The sequence below is a fragment of the Notolepis coatsorum genome (genome assembly GCF_963971535.1).
Source record: "Notolepis coatsorum genome assembly, chromosome: 1".
NCBI classification, from domain to species: Eukaryota; Metazoa; Chordata; class Actinopteri; order Aulopiformes; family Paralepididae; genus Notolepis; species Notolepis coatsorum.
The window spans coordinates 286502857-286517518 of NC_140165.1; the positions used below are offsets into that span (position 1 = coordinate 286502857).

The window sequence follows — 14662 nt, forward strand, 5'->3', positions numbered from 1 at the left end:
GGTTCTTACCTGGGTAATTTCAGCTGATCACCTGGGGCGAGAGCCTCAGCCATTCTCTCTATGTATTCTATCTGTTTGGTTAATAAACCCTTGTTATTATCCAAGCCTCGGTTGACTGAGCACATTCTTCATCAGGATATCTACAAATATCCCACAATTGGCGTCTACGAACTTGTGACGGACTTTTTGCGTCCTCCCGGCATGCTGTATCGTTTCATCTATACAGAGAAAAGTGAGTATATAGACTGGTCGACCAAAAATTTATGGAAAGGAATTAAAACTTTCCCGCTTTTCTCTGTGCCAGGTGAATATTACAGAATGTTGTCAAATATTGAGACCATGGCTGAGTAAGAATAATGTGCATTAATATATCTGATCTGTATTGAGAATCGTTACCAGGGCGCGCGTGCACCTGGGTCCTTATCAGGCGGTTCTGAAAGGATGGGTTATATGTGCTAGTCCCTAAAGTTTAAGCACAAAGGTTGAAGTGCTATTCCTGGTCGAGTCGGAGCCGACCAAAAGCTAAGGCACACAGTAAGGTTGTCAACAAAGGAAGATACGTGAGCTTATTAGAGTGATATCATTGGAAAACGCGACTCTCTTAGAAACTATTCTATGATTCTTGTGGCAAAGAGGCGGGACGCTAGGACCGAGAAGCTGTTATAATCTAATTAGATTTAACAGAGTAACGATATATATTCATAGATACAACCTTAAAATAAGCTCACAACCTCTTTCCATTCCTGAAAACGATATATTTGGATTGAATTAATCAATTAATCATACAGAGAGCGGGAAGGAAAACCGGCGGTGCCTCGACAGTACGTAAATGTACATTTAACGGGACATTAATCGCTGGTTGAAGGGACCGAGACTATGATTAAAAGGTATATATAATCTAATATATCGCTATTAAATTTCGAAGTTCAGGATTCGGTCGTTATGCTTTAATAACGGTGTATAGTGTATATCAAGGGTATAAATGCCTTATCGCAGCAAGGTGCTGGGCGATCAAACGAACAGCGATCCAATACAGACCAGATATACACACACGTTAACTTATATGTATTATTGTTTGTTTGTCTGTTTAAGTCTCGTTCGTATGTGCACAAGTATTATAGGACCCGTCGCGTTGCTTTATTGAGTCAAGAACCGGCTGCGGATAGCGCGACGAGCATTGAGAGACGAGTTACCGTTATACAAAGAATAACATTGAAGTGCAGTTCACGGGAACAAACTAGGATAGTAATTTCCGGATTCCGCAGAACACCGGCCCACGGGAACGGCCATTTGGGGAAGTATAGTTTTATCGTTTCAGGTTGTTTACGTTTCACATATGCACAGGCGCGTTCATTCGGTAACAAAACGCTGGTATAGGAATTCCAGGCTATTGAGAGCTCGTGGGAAAAATACTGTATGAATTACAAAGCGTTATTTCCGAGGCGAATGAGAACACACGAACGTCGCATGGAGCAATGACGTGACGCTATGCGCGCCGTGAAGTTATTATTTTATATTAAACTATCCATAAGCGAACGTAAAGTGTAATGTGCCCAAGGCCGTAGGTGCGTGAAATCCACTTGTAGTATATGTTTTATTTGTATATGTATGTGCGCGCTGCCATTGGAAAATGTTGAGCTGGGGTGGCGAGATGCGAGTTGCATTATCCCAGACCACCGGAGAAACGAACCGAACATTGCAGCTTTCCCCGGTGAGTATGAAAATCATAAATATATAGATGCTTTGATTGATTGATTGAAAACTTTATTAACAGATTGCAGAATGGGTACAATACTGTACAGCTCAATACACACAATTGTTAAGGGGATGCAGACCAGAGGAAGACTGTTGTCTTGTTTACATCAGGGTCCCCCATTTTCAATTCATCAGATAGTCAGTACTGCTACAACTATACATTTATGACATACCAGATTTGCAAATTCAGTACTGTTTGTGATACAAAAGGAGTCAAGAAAAGGGAGTCATTTGACGTAGAAACTGTACATATACACAACTATCATCTCAGTTACAGCAAATTACAACTATCTCAGCACTTGAGTGTTTATGTTGCTTTAATTTACACATTATAAGTCACATAAAGCTAATTACAATGTCTGTTTCAGAATTATAATACATCTGTGGGCGTACCTTGTAGTCCACATAAACAGCGTTAGATTAGGCTTTATAAGCTTTCAATGTTGAAAACTTGGAACACAAACAACATAGATTATGTTTAAAAGTAAGATGTTTAGGTTATATTCACTTGAGTTAATGTGTTTATCTAAAGAACCAATGAAAGATAACTAGCCCTTTCCATTGTAAGACATTTTTAAACATAATTCAAAATGTGTGGTTCCACATTCATATGATGCTTGTGTACATATGCGATATGATTGATAAATGATAAACACTATCATTACATCCTAGGACAGGATGGATGAGAAATAGCTGATGTTTTGTTAAGCTCACAGACAATCAAGGAGAACAGATGGTCTTAGAAAAGAGTTGAAAATTAACATGTGTTTGTATTTACAGATCTGGCTCTGAGGCGAGATGCAAAACAGTGAATGACTACACCCAAATTGTATCACAAAAGACAGAAAATCCAACAATTTGCATGTCAACCGAGAGACAGTGCAGAGCTGAGAGACAATCGATTGACCATTTGGAACAAATCTACATCCAAATACCCACATGTAAATTCTTCAGAGTGGGCACTTGGGAGACAAAGCAATGCAAATGCCTACACTCGTGACCACAGACTTGATGAACTCACCTGGCGGTGGATGGCAACAGAGAACCACTTAATTAACATGAATTAGACACCGGTGATGAATTTGCAGTTATGAAAATCTACCTAACTCCCATACTAACAATAACTAACCAGTCGTTTTCATCATCTCTTTTCAAGAGGCACATGAATTAGAGAAGTGCCCGAGATGAAAGATTAATGATGAAAACAACTACTTACAATCCCCTCCTTCTATTCTCTGTTTATAACCAATAACATGCATGACTATTCCTTAGACTATTCTTTTAACAACTAATAAATTTCCATGACTGCAAAAATATCAACCACAAAATTGAAACACAATTATCTAAATGTACAAGGTATACACGTACATTGATCATTTAGCTGACACTGTATGACAGGACATCAAAAAGGGCACAACTCTATCAGCTGAGTAACAATGTTCATCAAAGTGTTGAGTGCCACAGTGTAGGTTAGTTTTATTAGTGTTGAGTGCTACAGTGTAGATTAGTTTATTAGGACAAATGCATGACAGTAAGGTTAGTTAAGGGTTATATGACAAAACGAATGATTGTTTTTCATGCAAAATTAACTGGCTACCTAGATTTTATGTTTTTTCCCCATGCTATGCTATGATGAGCCACACTGAGATGTGAAGAACAACCGAGAAGTCATGGCGAGGTAAGTATCTTGAAGAAGCACACCATCGTACGCGGCCTGAGGTAAGATCAACTTCAATTTAAGACCATCAGAATATGAAGACAAGGAGCTATTTTATCTGATTCAAAACTTTGGCCATTCATTTACAAATTTTATTTAAAGCCTAATGCTGTAAGATCTAGTTAGATACAAAATCTGATAAAATTGTAGTGAATGTGACCTTCTTGACGTAAAGAATCACTGCTAATGCAATTGGCTTGCATTTCCTATTGTCAATTAAGTGATTTTATTTACAATGAATTGAATTAATCCCAAAATGATTTTCCACTTTAGCAGAAAGGCGTTGAATCATTTATGTGAGGAGTTTTCTAAGGCAGTGTTTATCACCCTCAGATCACGAATTGGTGAGAGGACAGGACGAGTGAGACGACGCGTGACCTGAACCACGAAGCTGCGGACACAACCAGAGGCGACGACAACAACCGTGGGAGAACCATCCAACCCAGCCCACAGACATCCCCAAGAAAGTGGAGCAGAGGACCACGAAGGAGACTGACCAAGGAGACACTGACGAAGAGGAGATCAACCTTTTGACGGCCTCCACCCCGGCACTGCAGACCACGACAGACCGAGATCAAGACGGAGTCTAACGTGGCTCTGTCGGACCACGGCGGGGAGCTGATCGTGGAGTCGGACAGCGGGATGGTGATCCACGAGACCCACGGCCTGGAGTGCAGCGAGTGCGGCGAGATCTTTGGCAGCATCGCCGACCTCCACCAGCACTTTGAGATCCACAAGGACATCAACCCGTACATCTGTGTCCACTGTGGCGAGAGCTTCGCCGTGGAGGCCAGCCTCAAGCAGCACATGAAAATTCACACGAAAGAAAAGGCGTACGCCCCCACCGGGGTCGAGATGGTCGGCAAGGGCGTCATCGACGCCTTCAACCTCAAGTCTCACCAGATGCCGGAGAAGCCCCATCAGTGCTCCGAGTGTAGCAAGAGCTTCGCGGCGGCCATCTCTCTCAGAGAACACATGAAGATGCACTCGGATGACAAGCCGTACAAGTTCACCCAGTGTAGGAAGAGCTTTGTACGCAGGAGGCATCTGAAGAAGCACCAGGAGCTCCACACGCGCGAGAAGCCGTACACCTGTGGCCAGTGCAGTAAAGGCTTCACCACATCCTCCAACCTGAAGCAGCACCAGAAGACCCACGCCGCGGGGGCCGGGGACAAGCCCCGTCGTAAAGGCTTCGCCACCGCGTCCAGCCCCAAGCAACACCAGAAGACCCACGCCGTGGGGGTAGTAGGGGACAAGCCCCATCGATGCACACAGTGTGCGAAGTGCTTTGCAACCGCGGCTAACTTGAAGGAGCACCAGAGGGGGGTCCACTCGGGAGAGAAGCCGTACAAATGCAACATGTGCCGGAAGAGTTTCGTTCGCAAGCGCCACCTGAAGAAGCAAACCCATCACCTGCAAACGGGAACTGAAGTCCCCGACCATCAAGGTGGATTCCCATGACAAGATTGTCATCCGTGTGAGAGAGAGCGTCCTACTGACTAGCCACTACACCGGCGGGCCCTCGCCCTCCATCAAGTGGTACCGCATTGACGAGGAGAGGACAGCGAAACCAGCACAACACATGTGATGGTGGTGGAGAACAACATAGGCTGCAGGAAAAGACCACTATAGTTGACTGCTACCGGTGACCCTTGACAAGGTACACAGGGAGCGGACGGCGACCTCCTGTAGGCCCCCTCTGAATGAACGACGACCAGTGAATGTTCCCGACTGCATCGTCAAGAAGAGACATCATCAGAGACCTGTGGAACAAGATACTTCTGAACACACATTGTCCACATTGTTATGTATGTATTGGCCCTGCCACACGACAGACCGAGAACAGATGATCAACACTTCACAGCAACTGTCAGATTCACAAACAAGAACTGTTTCACAGAGTTCATATGTATCTGGAAAATTATTGACTAGGAATATGATGAAATACAATCAGTAAGATTGCATTAACCAATTTTATAATGACAATGAGAAATGATCACAGAGTCACATTGCAAAATGGTATTGTTAAACAGGGCAGAACCAGTTGGATTGTTCCAAGACACCAAGTTTGTTTTGACCATTGATAGTATGCACCACAGAACAATGCATAACGATTATCATAATCACCTTTTATATTAACTACTAGGTTAACGGTTTTCAATTTTATTTTGACACATTAGCCACTAAGGTAATGTCTATTGTATGTATTTATTTAATTTTTATGTGTTACTGTTTGGCCCTGCCACACGACCGACAGAGAACACCTTGTCAACAACGACGCAACATCATTCAGATTAATACCTTCACAAGCAGGAAACTTTTCACACAATTGTATGTATCTGCAAAACGATGAACTAGGGATGTGATGAAAAGAAATCAATGAGAAAACATTAACAATGGTTAGTAATAATGAGCTAAAATGTATTGCTGAAGGAAGAAGTGACCACATGATCACATTACATCACATTAGAATTACTTAGGTTACAAAATTGTATTGTCAGACAAGAAAGAATCAGTTGTTTTATTCTCTCATAGAAGAGGACATGCAACGTTGTTTTGCACCTGTATGGTGAACCATTGATAGTATATGCACTAGAATTACATACAGAAGCGATGCATAAGACGTTTTATCTCCTCATTTATAGAGAAGAAATGGAGAAAATTGCCTGATTCTAAGTAAAGACCAACAAAGCTGAGGCAATCACAGATGAAAGTGACACTCAAACTCAGATTAAATACAACTGGATCCTAAGTAATTTCATCAAGAATCATCACAAAATGTGCAAAAATATATATATATATTTGTGAACAGTTTCCCATAATCAATCATGTTAGTTTTATTAACCACCAGGTTAACGGTTGTTAAAATGTTTTTGTACACATTAGCCTTATGTGTAAATCCGATTCCTAATAATTATGAACACAATTTTGTTTTTTCACCCTGTGCACTCAGAAAACTGACCACACAGACAGTGCATGTATTTAATTGGTTTATTACGATGCCTGTATGCACAACGATCACATTAGCTCCCCAGAGTCACGACATGAACGACTGAAGGTATGCCAAGATATTTGCACAGCGATAGCTTCTAATGATTATGTTAATTGTTGTTTGATATCAGAGATGAGGACCACTCATTGATATAGGTATTTTGAGCGATTAATAAAAGAAAAGGGTGATATCTATTCCCACATCTCTGATATCAAAATAACACAGACCGCAGTCCAGTCGATCATGTCATGAATCATGTATGTAAATAATTCTATTAATCATGTATGTAAATAATTCTATTTTAAACTATTATCCCCACTTTTACCTGTTCCAAACAATCCTGGTATATTATACATTAATCTCACCCACATTATAAGAAAGAAAAGTGAGTATTGTGGTATAATATGTCCTCATGTAAATATATCCCCCTCCCCTGTGTTCCCTTTACCTGTGCCCCCCCCCCCCTCTCTGTGGAATAAGACACCCCCCTCCCCTGTGTCCCCCAAACCTGTACCCCCTCCCCCCCATCTGACCTATCAAATGGGACCACACACCCCCTTTGTTGAACTATAAAGGGCTCCTCCCGACCACAATCAAGGTTCTTACCTGGGTAATTTCAGCTGATCACCTGGGGCGAGAGCCTCAGCCATTCTCTCTATGTATTCTATCTGTTTGGTTAATAAACCCTTGTTATTATCCAAGCCTCGGTTGACTGAGCACATTCTTCATCAGGATATCTACAAATATCCCACAAGTACAACTATCACCATTGCCATCAATCAATATGATCGCAGCCACGTCTCTCTCTCTCTCTCTCTCTCTCTCTCTCTCTCTCTCTCTCTCTCTCTCTCTCTCTCTCTCTCTCAGTCCTGTCGGCACCTCACCACACTGGAGAATGTGCAGGTGCAGCTCACAGTGTGTGTGTGTGTGTGTGTGTGTGTGTGTGTGTGTGTGTGTGTGTGTGTGTGTGAACGTGCACGCTGCACAGTGCACTGTTTTCATACCGCCCCCCCTGGGTTTGTTAATGAAGGAGTGTAATTGGATTTTTGGGTCGGTGCTGGGGCGTCTGGGAGAGGGGGGCGGGGGTTCTCTCTCTCTCTCTCTCTCTCTCTCTCTCTCTCTCTCGCTCTCTCTCTCTCGTATTCAGATCCGTCCAATAATAATCACAGATGTATATCTTGTCATTTAAACAAGTTACCATTATATTGTCCTGGGTGATTATGCCCCCCCACGGCGAAATTAATTAGTATCCCCCTCTATCTCTCTCTTTCTCTCTCTCTCACACAGACACACACAGCATGACGTGGAATCCCAGCTATTGTTACAAGACTTACTTACCATCACAAGAGTTGAATGGGGCGAGATATTCAGCTGTCTAGTCCACAACAAGCCATAATCCACTTTTTTTTTTTTTTAATCCACTCAAAAAGAAACTCCACAAAGTTACAGTCCATACCGGAGCTGCATCCAGCTAGCCATGTAGCTTCTTGTTAGCCACCACAAGTAGAAAACGACAGAGTATATCCTTCTTCTGTCTGTTGATATCAGGCTGATGAGGTAGAAACTCTTTCACTCCAGTGTTCATCTCTCAAGAAGTATTGTTTTGAGGGATTTACCTGCATTCAAGGTTGTAATGTTGTAAAGCTAAGCTAACTATAAATCGAAAATGAAAATACTCCTTGAAACCGAAACCATGTCAACTGGTGACGACTGACGAGTGAACACACAGAGTGTGGAGGCGTGAGCACAGAGTGCGTCTGCAATGCTTGCTTGTCCAGAGCGCCCGAAACCGCAACCCCCCCAGCCCTCCCAAGCCCCCCCCCTAGATCATATTTATGACCATTGATAGGCTAAAATGTATTTACTAGATTCATTACGATTGGCCGCTTGCGCGCAGTGATGCCTACTCACTGCGTTTTGTCTAGCCCCCCGGATTCGGAGGTAGTTTCTATAGACTGACGTCAATCACAAACGAGGGGGAGGAGATTAGAATAGCATGCAAAAAACAATGATTTATACTATATTTATTGCTATATTAACGTTATTGTGCATTTTAATAGTAATTATTATTCATTTGAAACATGTTTAGTTTATTTTTAGGGCTTCAAGCCTTCAAAATATCTAAAATAAAAAAACACAAGTTCTTCTTCTCCTACTCTCTCATTGTTCTCAACCAGGGGGGGACAGCGCCCCAGCGCCCCTAGTGGCGAGCCGCCACTGACACACAGTGATTTGCAAAACACTAAACACACTTGCATTACATTAGACACAGAATGTCAAATTACCATGAGCCAATTGGTTAAACACAGCCATCAGATGCACAAACACACCATTGCTTAATTGTAGATACACCAATCAGGTTTAAGCGCTATAAAAATGCAGCAGGTGAGGTCACCTGTCTTCAACCAAAATGGAATGAGAGTGAAGTACTGTACACAGAGAACGTGAAATACAATACAATACATTTACATTTACATTTACATTTAGTCATTTAGCTGACGCTTTTATCCAAAGCGACTTACAAGTTCTGTACGACAAGCCATCAGGAAGGGCACAACTCTATCAGCTGAGCAACAATGTTCATCAAAGTGTTGAGTGCTACAGTGTAGGTTAGTTTATTAGGACAAGTGCATGACAGTACGGTTAGTTAGGGTTAGTTTTTTTTTTTTTTTTTTTTTTTTTTTTTTTTTTTTTTATTTTTTTTTTAATTCAGATAATGGTTGAAGAAGTGCGTCTTTAGTCGACGGCGAAAGATTGGACGTGATTCGGCTGTCCTAACTGGGGTGGGTAGTTCATTCCACCATTGTGGGGCAAGGACTGAGAATAGGCGACTTCTCTTTGATGACCCTCCCGGAGCTTGGATAGGAGTAGGTCTGAGGCGGCCAGAAGATGCAGAGCGTAGGGGTCTTGAGGGTGTGTAGTTAGAGACCATTGACCGGAGGTAGGCGGGAGCGGTTCCCTTTGCCGCACGGTATGCTAGGTCGAGGGCCTTGAAGCGGATTCGTGCAGCAATGGGGAGCCAGTGCAGGTCCCTAAGAAGTGGGGTGACATGGGCCGACTTCGGTAGGTTTGAGATCAGGCGGGCCGCTGCGTTCTGAATGAGTTGAAGAGGCTTAGTGGCAGTGGCCGGGAGACCAGCGAGCAGTGCATTGCAGTAGTCGAGGCGGGAGATGACTGTTGATTGGACGAGGAGTCAACATTACATTCACCAAACACTACACAAGACAACCAATGATGCAGACTGATGAAAATATACATTTTCTCCCATTTTCCCAAATCAGTCAACATGTCAACATGGAGAATCACAACAAAAAATTATCTTGCCAGATCCAGCTAGGCAAAGAGATAATGTCTAGTATTTTCTGTACTCTATTTAAATGTTTTTAAAATTGTTTTTGTTTTACTGTAATTTTAACCTGTACTGGATACAGTATTTTATGTTTGTCTGATATTTGCTGAGCTTACAGTGTTATGCACATAGTAGCATGAAAACTGGGACATGTTTTGTTGTGATTCTCCATGTTGAAATGTTGACTGATTTGGTTATATGGAGAGACAATTTATATTTTCATCAGTCTGCATCATTGATTTGGGTATATGGAGAGAAAATGTTTTTTTTTCATCAGTCTGCATCATTGATTTGGGTATATGTAGATAAATAAATTATATTTTCATCAGTCTACAGCATTGGTCTTGTGTAGTGTTTGGTGAATTTATTGTATATTTGCACATTCTCTGCGTACTTCACTTACAGTACTCTAATCACTGAGATGTAGAATTGCTAAATGTGTTTTAGGTTAAGCACAGCAGTGTGTGTAACTGGTTCAAACAGAATTAAATCATGAAACGTGTGTTTCATATGGTAACAAAATGTAGTTTTTATAAATTAGTGTATGGTTTTGACAAGTGTTTAATTTAGCAAAGGATCTGAGGTGTTCTGATAATTGTGTGTGGTTGTGCTAATTGTGTGTTTTGAAACACCGGGCCCCGTTTTCAAAATCATGCTTAAGCAAAACTGTATTGTGTGTTTCATTATATACATATGTTTCAGTCTTCTCATAAAAAAAATATTAGATTTTTGGGTCTTTTCCTGCCTTTGGTCCGCTTTGCATTCACATCTCAAATGAACCGCAGCAGGGTTCACTTGCAAGAGTGAATGAGCTTTCACACCACCCCAAACCAACCGGACTATCCGAGGAAATGAACCAGGGTTCGATTAAAGCTTATTATAGTTTATCACAGTATCATGAGCATGTCTTTGTCAGTGGACACTGGACATGGGTATGGATGGCTCCAGGTGCTGCTGCGTTGAAGTGCACATCTTCAATACCAATCTGTACTATTTAAAAGCACAGTGCAGGACACACTCAAAGGTTATCGCACCTCAGAGATGGCAGTGGACATGTATGACAGGACAAAGGCCATATGTAATGGCCTTGGGATTGAGGAACATACTACCAGCCAAAGGAGGAAGCAGAAAAGGATGGACGAGTATGTAGTTGAGTCATCTTGTGGCACAAGCTCAGACCTCTGCTCAGGAGATCAGCTGAGACAGAGACTGTTCTATCCAGTCCTCGGCAGAATGCTGCAAGAGCTTGAGAGCAGGTTCTCATGAGTTGGAGAACAACTTATCAGAGGCATACAGGTATGTTATCCAGCCTCAGACCAGTTTCTCTCAGTGGAATTGCTGCAACCCCTCGCCACACATTACAATATCCAACTATTGCCAGAGGAGATCACAGTTGCAAAGTGTTTCATGGTCAGGACAGGCAGAGATGAAGTCCCTACTATCCAAAGTGTCTTTTCCCTCCTGGATGATAATAATAATAATAATAATAATAATAATGCATTTGATTTATAAGGCGCCTTTCAGGACACTAAAAAAAAAAGTCCACAAATCGGTGAATGAAAAAAATTATAGGATCAAATGAAAACTACTTACTAAAAATGGATGTTTAAACGTACTAAAAACCAACAAAAAATACCAAACACTAACAAACATTCAGCACAGACAATGGGGATGCTGACATCTTAAAAAAATAAAAATAAAAAAATAATGTAAACAAATTTTGAATTTTTTTTAAGCTCCGGGGCTAGGAGAAAAACATCCGGGGCTAAAGCCCCGGAAGCCCAGGGCTAACGACGCCACTGGGCTGGCGTGAGCTGGGTAGGGTCGTTTTTCTAAATTCGAAAGCCCTGAGTCTCTTCCTTCAAAAGACTCACTCACTTTTGGCTGCTCCACTTCCTCCTGTCAATATGCGCCAGTTTCCGACTCAATGCCCTGAGATTTCTATAATCTTATATTTCACTAACAGTTAAAATCATTGGTAAACAAACGTAATGCTGAAAATATGCACTTTTACTGTATATCTCGGGCATAAGAGGTTAACCCTGTGAGGCCCAAATTAAAAAGACATTAGCAACTTCAGAGGCCAGAGGGTGAGATCTATAAACACATGAAGGGTGCCGTGACTGGAAAAAAAGGTTGAGAAACGCTGGTATATGGTGTGGCTCTTTGTGGTACCACAGTAATTTTTGTGGCTCTTAATCTCTGACTGGTTGGCCACCCCTGGTGTAGTGGTAGTGGCTACCTTCAGTTCCAGGTAAATATTCTTTGTATCCACTGGTGAAAGCCTGATCTCAGGTGTCATGAGCTCTTGCTGTAGAGGAGAATCCCTCGAAATTTTTTATTGAACATAAATAAACATGACAGAAACAAAAATGGACTTGAGACAAAACAAATAAATTAACGTTTTATTTTGTGATTCTGGTGTGGGGATGGTGTGATTTAAGCAGCTATCAATACACAGCAGGTTCAATCAGCCATCTCCGTATCCCATCACTCAACAGTGAAAACCCCTTACATCAGGTTAGTTCGCCCACAATAACCTCAGTCAAATAGCCTTTTTCTATTGGCTGGTCCGTAACATCATACTCTAAATCAGTGGTGCACAACCTTTTTGGCATGGAGGGCCCAGGGTTGTAATGTGGGTGGTGGGCCCCCCCCCCCCCCTATAAATGTGATTCAACAGCCTTACTGTAAGCAAGTTGTCTCAAAATCAAACCTAGAAAATAAATCAGACGAGAAGAATACAATATTGGTCTCTGGAACCCATTGGAGAATGTTGCAGAAGGCCAAACTAGTTAGTGTGGGCAGGCCTGTTCTAAATGCACAAAGAAAGACTCCATAAACCTGCACGTACCCTTCCAGTACACCACTCACTGTTTCATGTCTGGAGATAATTAATTGAGAGAGAGAGAGAGAGAGAGAGAGAGAGAGAGAGAGAGAGAGAGAGAGAGAGAGAGAGAGAGCGAGAGAGAGAGAGCTTAAAATCATATCATTGTATGCATTTTATGTTGTTTGTGCTGTGGCTAAAAGCCTTATCCTCAGTACATATTGGTGTAATCTTACCACAGTATATTTACTGCATGTTATCACAGTATATTTACTGCATGTTATTACAGTATATTTACTGCATGTTATCACAGTATATTTACTGCATGTTATCACAGTATATTTACTGCATGTTATTACAGTATATTTACTGCATGTTATCACAGTATATTTACTGCATTGTTTTGCATTTCATGGATATAAAGTACAGCTTGAGGCTGAGTTGTTCACTGGTAGAAGGAGAAAATCTGCTGCAGACTTAAAATGCCAACATCTGGACCTGGCATATATCAACGCTGTGTGTGTGTGTGTGTGTGTGTGTGTGTGTGTGTGTGTGTGTGTGTGTGTGTGTGTGTGTGTGTGTGTGTGTGTGTGTGTGTGTGTGTGTGTGTGTGTGTGTGTGTGTGTGTGTGTGTGTGTGTGTGTGTGTGTGTGTGTGTGTGTGTGTGTGTGTGTGTGTGTGTGTGTGTGTGTGTGTGTGTGTGTGTGTGTGTGTGTGTGTGTGTGTGTGTGTGTGTGTGTGTGTGTGTGTGTGTGTGTGTGTGTGTGTGTGTGTGTGTGTGTGTGTGTGTGTGTGTGTGTGTGTGTGTGTGTGTGTGTGTGTGTGTGTGTGTGTGTGTGTGTGTGTGTGTGTGTGTGTGTGTGTGTGTGTGTGTGTGTAGGTGTGTGTGTGTGTGTGTATGTGTGTGTGTGTGTGTGTGTGTGTTTGCTTGTGTATTTGTGTGTGTGTGTTTATGTGTGTGGAGAGAGAGAGAGAGAGAGAGAGAGAGAGAGAGAGAGAGAGGAGAGAGAGAGAGAGAGAGCGAGTGAGTGAGTGTGTGTTTGCTTGTGTGTGTGTGCACACATATCTGTGTGTGTGTGTGTATGCGTGTGGAGAGAGAGAGTGAGTGAGTGAGTGAGTGAGTGAGTGAGTGAGTGAGTGAGTGAGTGAGGAGTGAGTGAGTGAGTGAGTGAGTGAGTGAGTGTGTGTGGGTGTGCATGCGTATGAGAGAGCGGGGGTCTGCAGAGAACATGACGGAGGTAGAGAGCGGGCACAGACAAAGCCAGGCCTGTGTGTGTGCCCCTGCGGCTGGCGACCTGTGGAAAATTCCCCGTCAGCGCCGTGCCAAGGGGCCTGGCTCTGCACGGCGGGGAGGAATGCGAGAGCCAGGAGTGACCCTCGGTGCCAGCACAAGTCAGGTCAGAGAGGGCAGAAGGAGCCGGGGCGGGCGTCGACACTATGACCTGACCTCCGAGCTGCCGCACCTACAGATTGATCCATCCGTTGATACCGCGGGGCTGATACACATGCGGGGCTTGTCTTGTAATCAGGGTCTTGATCTACGACTTATAGAACCCAGGCTAGTAGGGGTCGGGTCCTGGTCTGTTGGCGCAAGACAGAAAATGTGATAACCTTCTGTGCGAGAGAGCGTGTCGGCCCTGACTCACTTCATTCGGTCCGGCCCTTTATTGGTTGCTATTATAGTGTTCGGTAAGCCCCGTGCTCTTGGCTCGCATTCTGAGCACACCGCAGACCCTTATTGCTAATTCAAGCAGCTCAGACTCTTCATTCACACGTCATCACGGGGGCCTGTGGGCTCAGACTCACCTCTCTCTTTGATACGGCCAGGCCGGTATTGATATTACTCCGTCCTATCACTGAGTGAGGTCTGTTTTTTTTTAGCTTCAGCTCCAGCTTAGGCGGGTATCCTTGGGCAGTTCACCTGTGGGTGGTTGGCCCCAAGGTGACCATCTGGACCAGGTGTTTTCACCACCCCCCCCTACCACTGCCAGGTGTGTCTGACCTGGGTGACTTCAGCCAGGC

At 43.0% G+C, this 14662-nt stretch overlaps 1 protein-coding gene across 1 annotated transcript in view; it reads left to right on the forward strand.

Annotated features, from left to right (window-relative positions):
* cdon (cell adhesion associated, oncogene regulated) overlaps positions 1-14662 on the forward strand; it is a gene marked incomplete at its 5' end in the record, with an annotated part of 128890 nt that overhangs the window by 15699 nt on the left and 98529 nt on the right. Inside the window, 1 exon segment of the mRNA XM_084310314.1 lies at positions 4030-4853. Coding sequence (XP_084166440.1) covers positions 4030-4853 — 824 coding nt within the window.